General features: G+C 34.9%; 1 protein-coding gene across 1 annotated transcript in view; it reads right to left on the reverse strand.

The window, feature by feature from the left end:
- Nucleotides 1–9,501, reverse strand: part of DOCK10 (dedicator of cytokinesis 10) — a 160,962-nt gene extending 151,461 nt beyond the window's left edge. The window contains exon 1 of the mRNA XM_058188345.1: nt 9,340–9,501. Coding sequence (XP_058044328.1) covers nt 9,340–9,501 — 162 coding nt within the window. The remainder of the gene's footprint in view (nt 1–9,339) is intronic.
- Nucleotides 9,502–11,107: the final 1,606 nt, after the last annotated feature.

The following is an 11,107-nucleotide window of genomic DNA, read 5'->3' on the forward strand; positions in this document are numbered from 1 at the left end:
TATCTTGTTTTACAAATGGTTACTTTTTTTGAGAATAGAATCTGGCAGTCATATAATGTTATATGTAATTCATTGAAGTACTCAGCCAGCACTTTCTTTTCTTGCTTCTTGCTGCTCCGTAGGATTCTATCAGTTCCAAATAAAAATCATCATACAGGACTTTTATGTAAAGTACTGAAGCTCTCTGGGGATCTTAATAATAATAAAAAAATAATCTTTGCCTTTGTTTCTACTAACAGCACTCTTCTCTGTGTTTAGATCTTGGTTGTTCTTTAGTACAAAATCTAATGGTACTGCATTCCCTTACTTTCTTTTTTCCATATTTCCCAAATCTTTTTGTAAGTAGGATAATTTGATCACTCTCAATAAAAACATTCAAATTGAATGAACTATTATTCAAGCCTAAGTTTCCAAACATCAGGAGAAAAAGAAAAGAAACCATACTCATTACAATTGTGGATTGAAGTGAAGATACACCACTAATTTACAAATGAGAACCGTTTATAAATATGAGATTGTTCAGAGGTGTCCTGTTTTATAGGATAATACATTGAGGAAAACACTAAATCTACAATAAAGATTTCACTTACAGCAAAAGACATATTTATCATGATTATAAATAGAAGTTAAAAAGTTAAAAATATCCTGCTTAGGAAAATATTAAAAACTGTTGTTCAAGCAACATAGAAGATCAGCATATATCCCTTCTCAAGTAAGTGTAATAAAATGAATGTTTCTCATTCACTATTTTTTAAAAGCTGTCTTTGACTGTAACAATTAGCAGGAAAACAAGTTACTTTGTATTTTCCCCAATTAGCATTCCTTAAAATGTATACACTGAAAACCAAAAATCCATCCAGCATCGGGATGTCTGCAGTGAATATCAAAAACTAAATTTGTGGGGACTTGGGTAATTTGAAAGATTCACTGCCAGCTGTTGTGGTAAGGGCAGCCAATTTGGATGGCTTTAAAAGGGGACCAGACAGATTCTTCCAGGATGAGGCTATCAATATTGATACAACTAACTGCTGAATACTAGGCAGGATAGCTTAATACTAATTACAGGGAAGCAGAAGTAGAAAGAGGCTACTGTTTTCTACTTCAAGCTTCCTAAACACAACCAATTGGCCACTTTTTGGCAATGTCTGCTAGAATATATGCCTATGGTTTAGATAATTTAAGAGTCTTTGAGGATCCCACGTTCAATCTGTGACAAATTATTTGAAAAGAGCTAATAACAGAAAGATCTGTGGCTGAGAATATCAAATCCATTACAACTAAGCCAGTCTTCCCAAACCGGTGACTGTCAAATGCATTAGCATATAACTTCATCTAGTACATGCATGGAACATGCAATATTAGACTAATTGCAGCAGAAATATGATGGAAATCTAATAAACTAATAACAATAAGAATTGGTGACTTTTCATTCTATGATATAGCTTTGTTTCTTTATTGGAAGTTTGTTTTAAATATCCAGAAGCTATTGTTTCTTTTTAATTATTATTCCTTTTCAAAACTGGTTTTTCAGAAGGAAAAAGAAAACAATTTGTAGTGTACGTATCAGTATCATTTCAGTATACAAACATTTCTCCAGTGATCTGCGAGCTTCTTGGCTTCATATGCTCTAATTCAATCCCAAGGAAGCACAAAAGCTGAAGGAGCTTTTTCAGATCAAGAAGCTCTGGGATTCTGTAGAACAGTGTTTTTCAAACTTGGCAACTTGAAGATGTGTGAACTTCATGCTAGCTGGGGAATTCTGGAAGTTGAAATCCACACATCTTAAGCTGCCAAATTTTAAAATCACTGAACAATGTAGAACAATGAAAAACTATTTAAGAAAACTACCCCAGTGACCACCTCTATCATAGTGCAAACAATAAAGTAAATCAAAATCATACCTAAAACAAATTATATAAATAACATGGGGTGGGGGGAATGAAACTTCTTTAGCAGGAAGCAATCCCTTTGAGAGACAAAAAGACAAATTTTGGCCCAGGATTTGGTCCAGTTGGAACAACTTTTCCACAGAACTAAAAAGCTATTTGGTGGGGGTCAGAGTTGTAGATTGAAAAGGCAGAATTTCTGTGATTAAGTATGTCAGAACTCAAAGAATGAAGTCCAGCTATAAGAAACCACCAGCCCTGTTGCTGATATCAGTAACATTTGCCCACATAGGTTTTTACATGGGACACTTAGCATAGATCATAAAATAAAATGAGTGCAGATTGCTTGCTGTGAAGAACAGCTTCAGCTCCTGACTCAGGGATATCAAAAAGTATTTATGGGTCTCAGATGCAAAGCAAGTTGGTCACTTTTTTTTTCTCTGTACAAAGAAGCAGGGTGGGGCAAGGATTTTCAAACAATAACAGAAGAGTATCAAGACAAGTCGATGTAAGACCATAGTTAAACACTGAATTCTAATAGCAACAGCACAGTGCCAATTTAATTAATTAGAGCATTTTATGATGGACTGTTTTTTTTTATCAAGCTCCTGATTTCACTTCCTTTTTTTTCATCCGTTTTATTTGCCTGCAGTTTCTCTATATAGCTCTTCTTTCTAGCATCAGCTGTAACATTAGCTTTTCTTTCTAGCTTTATCTTTAAGTCAGTTGGCAATGTCATCTAGTATCTTTCCCTTTGTTGGTCTCTTTTTCAAATACTGTTTTTTCTGGAAAGTTCATACCTATTCACATTTATGACACCAGTACCTAACATTGGTATTATATACCAACTTTCAGAAGAAACAGCAATCTATTAACAATCACCCAGAAAAATGTCCTAGTTCTAATGGATGTTGAAATAGTTTTCATCAAGATCACACTCTACTATTTTGTATTCGCACAATCTTGTAGATTCCAATATACCCAGTGCTTTACTTCCTCTTTCCCAGATGTCTCTATATAAATATTAAGTATAAAGTATAAGTATATACTTTATACTTTATAAATATATAAAGTATAAGACTAAGTATAAAGATTTCATTGGTGAAATCTTTATACTTAGGCTTCAGTTGCTCTCTAGTAACCACCTGATTTTGCACTGTCCATGCACCATACTTATTTTATGGACAGGTCTCATTTAATAAGAACAGACAGTATTTTCCTCTCCTAATATTGATAGGATAATAGGTTTACAGATAGTTGTTCAGTTTAAATAACTACTTTATCAGTAAAAAAGAACGTATACAAAAGAGATATAACCATAAAAGCCAATTGAATCTAGCCTGATACAAATCTTCTCATACAGTATATACTTTGCAGTGGCAATTAGTCATCATCATTTAGAACATTAATGATCCATACACCTATTAATCTTTTGATAGGACACACAGCACACTTTAAAATTGGTGCCTAAAAAAGAGATACATTTTGCATCAGCATACCATAGACCCATGATGGTGAACCTATGGCATGCGTGCCGGAGGTGGCATGCAAAGCCCTCTCTGCTGGCATGTGCACCATCATCCCAGATCAGATCTCCATGGTGTTTCTTTTGTGAGCTTCTGTTTCCCTGGAAACAGCAAAACAGAAGCTCATGAAAGAAAAAGTTCTTACCTCTTGCCACGATGCTGGTGTTGGGATCCCCTGCCTCCTACTGGCCAGCTGGTCTTCAGGTCTCTGCTGCGCATGTGCTTATGTCCACACATATGCACACTTATGTCCACGTGTGTGTCTGTGCACATTGGGCACTCGGTGTCTAAAAGGTTCATCATCACTGCCATCGACCAATGAAGCTTCAGTATTTCAGATCTTAATAATTGATATTAAGTAGTATTATATCTTAATATCAATTATTAATATAATTATTAATACTTATAAGTATTATGATATATTATAATACAAAATAAACATAATCTTTCTAAACAATCATATACATAATCAACCTATATAAAAGATGAATAATAAATGTATATGTTATAGAATAAGTGGGACCAGCAAGAAAGACATTGTAGATGCACTTTCATGTTTGGGGACGAGCAAGAAACATGTTGGTCACCATTTTCATTGGATAGTCAAGAAAGGAGAATTTGGGCCCAGATCTAAACAGGCAAGACAGCTCCAGATGAGGCAACACATGAGCCAAAGATATAAAGCTGCACTGGTACTTAAAGGAGCATGAGGACCTAAGTGTGGTTTGCATGCTGCCATTAATCAAATCTAGTGGTATATCTTGCAACATAGAAAAAGGGGAGTTGAGCAGGGGTGAAATGCTTCTGGTTCGCACTGCTTCGGACAAACCGGCAGTGATAAAAGCTACCGGTTCAGGTGAACCTGTAGTAAAAAAATGCTACTGGTTCATCCTAACCAGTATTTCTGACGATCAGGTGTGCCGCGCGATTTATATTCTCTAGAAAGGAAATGCTGCTTTCTAGCAAATCTAAATCGAGCAGCACAGCTGTACTTACCTTCTTAGGCCTCCTTTTTCCATGCGAAGTGTGCATTTGGCGCAAACTGTGCATGATCACGCATGCAGCATGCATTTGGCAGGCCCTGCACATGCGCACATACAGCGTGCATTTGGTGCATGCAGTGAATCAGTGGCAAACCTTGGAGGATTTCACCACTGGAGTTGAGACATATATTTTTATAGCTATGGCCATGGGTGAATTATGTCTGAGCCTTGATAAAAGGGTTTGATAGTAAAGAAAGCTAATCTAAGTAAGAGACTAGGTGCATGGTCGGAGATCTGCCCTCTGGAGTGAGAGAACAAATGTGCAAGAGATTCCCTAATCACAGTTGGGGATTAATAAAAGAGGATTTCTGTAAGAGAAATCCAAAGCTGTACCTTAGGGCAGTGTATCAAATAAGAAGTTCTGCTATGCTTTGGGATTTTCTCAGAAAATGTGAACACTGGGCAGTTTCATCCTATACTTACTTGTCTGGTAAAAAAGGGAGTTGGCTAGGACATTGGAATCCAGTGCAGCCTTTCTTCAGTCAGCGATCCCTACTCATTGGTTCATTTATTATTTTTATTTTTATGTAATGTGTGCATAACATCCCTTTATTCTTTATTTTCAAAGTAAACAGCAACCATAATAAATGGAAGAAAGTAAAGGCGTGAGATAAGAATCTAGTTTACACAAGCACTATGCATAATACCTCTCTACCCTTGTCCACTGTCATTTCTTCCAACACTTCCATACATCAAATCATACGGTGCATTTAACTTTTAATTCTTACTTCATCTTTTTCTAGGAACTTATTAATTCTATCCAACCAAAAGTTTCCCAGTCTGTTTTTTTCCCTCAACCAATTTACTTTTCTTTTATATATTTGTTTTGTAATGTGATGCTCATTCATGCTCTCTATATAATAGAACCCTCATCAAAATACTTCTTTTAAATTAGTGTGTTATTCATGTTCCTTTAGCATCCAATCATTCATGACTCTATTTTTGTTTGAACATGCATAGTTCTTAAATATACCATTCTAATTGTTCATCACTATGATATCCAAAAAGGAGCTGGTTATGTATATTTGCTATTGTCCCAATCAGATTAAAATGATAGTTTCAATACCAAAAATCATGAATCATAACATTTTTTTAGTTGACCAAACTCCTAATCAGCTTGATTTGTCACCAATCAAGGCATAGTATTATACCTTCTATGTAAAAACAAGAAATATTTGTGATATCAGGAAATAATATTTGAGTTTCGCATGAGAATACCTGTATAAATATGAACGTATTATTGAAGGTACACAATGTTGTTTATTAAGTACATCTACTTAGAACAGCTTAGTGATGGATGCATTATAAATCAATCAAAAATACATCAGCTTTAATAATTAATAAATACGATCATGCAACAAAATTTTTGAGTGACCTATAAAACAACCAGACAGAAAGGTAAGATTTAGCTGTACTTAACCAGGCTCCAGTCTAAAATATTAGGGTCAAATTCCAATTTGAAAGCAGTTCCAGGAGTACAGCTCCCATTATATAGACTACAAAAATATGGAAATCACCAGATGGCAGGAAGGTTTCCTCAAAGTACATGCAATTATATATTTCTTATGAATGCTGCCTTTCTCTTTGATATATCAGTTTTAAGATCCATTACTCTGAATTGAATCACACAACCTACCTACTATTTGCTGAAAATCGTTTGGATTCTCAGCCAGCAAACACAACATGAATTGCATAGAAAAAGTATATTCACATTTCTTAAGCAATACACCTGTACATTGCTTATAAAATTCCTTATACACATATCTGTAGGCCAATTAAACAACCAAGAGGACACCATGTATTCTTATATTAACATTGTGCAATACATTAAATAATTTGTTATATATTCTGTGCATTCTTATACATGCTTCACTTCCATGTACTGGAAAATCAAATAACTCAGACTCAGTTGGATTGTTTCAGGATATTTATTCATTTATTTGTATCCTGCCTTTATTGTTTTTACAAATAACTGAAGGCCGCAAACATAACCAACAGACCTCCTATTTTCCCCACAACAACAACCATGTATATGTGGTTATATATGCCTTGATTTTTTGGGGGGAAGTTAATATTTATTCCATCAGTTTCAATTCTATTCTTAGATATAGCATTATTATCTTCACAGATCTCCAAAATATTCCTTCCAGCATTCTATCATCTCAGACTGAACCCGAATATTTTATCACTTTTATCTGTAATTATATTTACTCTTTACTATCTTCATTCTCTTTCAAAACATGTTTAATTTGCATCCGTGTAACTATGCATTTCTCTTTTAATCTTAAGCATTGCTTACTCTCTTTAACTACTGTGTCTCATCTATCTCTCATCTGTCTGTCTGTCTGTCTGTCTGTCTCTCTCTCTCTCTCTCTCTCTCTCTCATATTTCATCTATTGTATGCAATATCTCTCTCAACCTTTTTTGCAGCTATCATTCTATTATGTCCATTTTTCTCATTCACATCTACCTTCACTCTATCATTCCGCTAAGTAACTTTCTTCATTGCTGTGATTCCTCACACTTCTATGTCACTCTGAAACACAGAGAGCCATCATTTGCACCATGCTCTTCAGGTCTGCTTTTAATTCATTATTTCAGGAGATCTTCCGATACTTTTTCACATAAATATACTGTCTTCTTCTATAATTGTTCATTTTTACTCGTTTCTTTCACTTATTTTTTTTATTCCCACCAATTCTCTGAGATCCAGTTTTGACACTACCTAAAAATACTGTGACAATATTCAGAATCTTTCTCACCCTTATATCCTTGCTAAACTTTAATCTTTCCTTATAAGCAAATTAGACACTAAACCAGTTATCATTCTTATTTCTTTTTGCGATTCAGTCACTTTGTCTGCATTTTCTCAACTCATTACCAGACATCCATTATGTCACCTATGATAATATTTTTACCCTAGTCACCACTCAGAACATTGCACAATTTTTCCTCAAACTCATTTCTGGCTCCTTTCACAGGAGCGTATCATGCAGTAATCGTCAATGTTGGGTGGGTGGATTGCTAGTTTTAGATACCCAAACAGACAACTTGGTGAGATCAATTCATAGCTTGTAACATATATTTAGCTCTTTCATTCATGATTAAACCAATACCTTTACTTCCCTGCATATAGTCATCCAGGCTAATCCACAAAATAAAACCACATTTATATGGATAATAGCTTTGCATTCTCTCTCACACATAGGCTGCCCATGAGGGTTTTGGTCAGTCATGGTTTCTACACTATATCCTGGGTCAGCATACTAGATATAATTTGTTTGGATTTTTTTTTATTTGTGGAATTTATTCACTGTATTACTGGCATTGGACTCTAGGAGATTTACAGGTACGTTCATAGGATGAAGGCAAGGATGAATTACGAGATAATTTCTAGATTAGAAATTTTCACTTGGGAGGACACTGATAAAAATGGGCTTCACTTATATTTGGCATATTGTCATAAATGTGCCATATAATGAGTTGTGCTTAGCAGGGAATGGTACGTATACAGTACAATGATATGATTCAGGCCTACATCTTGTTCTACATTTTCCCTATCTTACTAAAAAGTATGAGTTTTTAATCTGACTGTTATACTGTTTGGATTCTTAGATTTATTATATTTATTGGGATTAGTATTTTGTATACTATCCTAGAGATTTTGGCTCAAGAGTGTTAGAAATATATTAAAAAGCAGAATCATTTCCATAGCAACAATTTGTCCCTAAGCACCTGATTACCTTGAATACTGGAAATATCATTTGCTAAAACTAGAAAACAATCTATTTTCATCTGGACCACAACTTTACTTAATATAATACAAATGAATGGTGATGCAGCTTGCATACATACACACACACACACACACACACACACACACACACACACACACACACAGATAGATAGATAAATAGTTAGATAGCCTGGACTACAAATAATCCTTCAGGTATCAAAGTGAATTATAAGCGGATTTGTAGGCTAAAATATAAAGTGTAGGAGGAACCCTGGTTATATTCAGTGATACTTTATATCTATATACTCAATAAAGTACTGCATACAGTTCTGAACATTATTAGCAGCATCAAGGAATGTCATACCTACCTTGAAACTTTGTGAAAACTCAGGCAATATATTAATGCAGTACGGTAATCATGGTAATTTAGGAAAACACCAAGAACCAGTTTTGTAATACATTATGTTATTAATAGGATCAGCAAAATATTAAGTAACCAAGTAATTAAATTAAAGTACATGCTTTCAAAATCTGGAAGTGGGATAACCTTCAATGCCTCAAACTTCTACTCTTAAATGTGCTTAATGAAATCCAAAGGCAACAAAAGGCCTGGGTTCAAAAAAAGGTACATCAACATGACTCTTTTAACCAAGAATAAAACAAATCCAATAACAGGAAAGATAGGAAAGAAGAACCTGTCAATCCCAAAGTATCAAGAATGATTTTCTATTATAGCAAGCAGTACATACCCCTTGCTCAAGAATACAGCTGTGGTTGGTAGCCTGGGAGAGAAGTTTGTAGTAGATGCATAGTTTTTACATATAGGCTATGTATTTGGATTCAAGAATGAAGATGCTCTGCATGATGATTAGATTGCAAGCCACTACATTTCATTATACTGAAAATGAAACACCAAACAAATGAAATAGCAAAATGTCATCTTCTCTATTGCATACAAGCGTTCCCTACCTTCATTGTAGAAGAAAGCTGCACACTATAGGTAACAGAATTTCAATTAGAGATTTTCACGGTTTTAGGAGTGTTAGCAGATGTTCTATTATTCTCTTTCCCTACAGTAAGTCAACAAAACATAAAGCTTCTGTCCTAATTACCCTTTCCTGTACCCACTTGATAAAAGTATACCATACCATAATGTTGAGAATTCTGGGTCTGCTCATTTCATCATCACTCTCCAGAGGCAGGATTTCATGTGACAATTCCTCTTGCCGTCGTCTACAAATATGCACACAATTCCTTTGTACCACTGAACGAAAGGCTTGGAGCAGAACAATGCTGGCAGCACAGCCCATAGCTGCATCCTGAAACCCACAAAATAACTTCTATGTTGATGCTATGCTTAAAAAACAGTAGCTCGTTGTCCCTGCAAACAGCCTACAGTGCAGCTGCAGCCAGCCAGCTCCCTCCAATCATTTTCTTAGGCTCTAATCATCTGATCACAACCAGATAGCTTGGATGCAGATATAGGAAAGATTTGATCCACTGTGTGAAACAATCGCACTTGCACACAGACACAGTTAAGACAGTTTTTCTTCTTCTTTTTTTTCATGGTGACTGAAAATGCACGAGAACCATTCTGCTTGTTTTAAGAAATAATCCTTATTCTTGTGATCTCCTAATCACAATACTCAGAGGCTTAAACTAGCTGCTTAATAAAAGCTGGAAAAAGCATGCATAAGTGCCTGCTAACAATCATATACAGGAACTGCAGTCATAAAGGAAGCCAAGAGAATGGCTATGGATGAATGAATAAAACAGAACATCTTCACACTGATTTACTAAGAAGCAGAAATATTTTCTCCAGCCTCCGCTTCATAGTCAGAGTATAACAAGCATGCTGGCATGTTAAAGTAAACGGTCACATGAAAATAATAATAAAAGAATTGCACAGTGCAATTCCTTAGATGAATGACAAACACCTCTGTTTAGTTCCAACATGTTTTCTAATTATTTTTGTGGGTGATCCCAAGACAGGTAGCCTAGCCTTTTTCCCAGAATTGGATGGTGATAATGGTGATGGTGAAGAATTTATTTTTATTTATTTATTTATTATTTAGATTTTTATACTGCCCTTCTCCTGAAGGACTCAGGGCGGTGTACAGCCAGATTATAAAACAATACAATATACAAATTAAAACAGAAACTTAAAATAACATATTCCATAAATGGCCGAAAATTTAAAACCATCAAATTTAAAACCCATAAAATTCATAAAATACCCCAATTAAAATTATTTTAGCATTTAAAAAATTTAAAAGATTTAGGCCAGTCCCGCTTGAATAAATAAATAAGTTTTCAATTCACGGCGAAAGGTCCGAAGGTCAGGTAATTGATGCAGATAGAAGATAGATAGATAGATAGATAGATAGATAGATAGATAGATAGATAGATAGATAGATAGATAGATAGATAGATAGGTAGGTAGGTAGGTAGATAGATACACTGATAGACAGAGATGATAGACAGACAGACAGTTAACAGGCAGACAGACAGATAGTAAATAGACAGAAATACAAGACACAGGTACCATATATGTGGCAAATCTAAGAGCAGCTTATGTTAAAACCAAATTATTAAACGCCAGTGCCACATCATCACTAAACCAATTAAAAGCATTTAATAATCATTAAATAAAAGGGCTGTTTATCAGTTATCAGTGAGTACATACTGTACTTAGCAGCCTGGTAGAATTTTTTTTCCAGACAACAAATTTTATGAAAAGTAAAAAGTTTCTGTGAGCTGCAGATCACTGATGGCCATGACAGCTGATGTTGCAGATTTGGTCTTTAAGGGGGGAAAATCAGAAAGGCATTCTTCTATATTTTTATTTTTTATTTGCTATCATAGTATAACAAGGCTCTACTCCTACAACAACTTAGTATACTGACTCTGGCCGAA

Source organism: Ahaetulla prasina, chromosome 6 (assembly GCF_028640845.1).
Source record: "Ahaetulla prasina isolate Xishuangbanna chromosome 6, ASM2864084v1, whole genome shotgun sequence".
Lineage (NCBI taxonomy): Eukaryota > Metazoa > Chordata > Lepidosauria > Squamata > Colubridae > Ahaetulla > Ahaetulla prasina.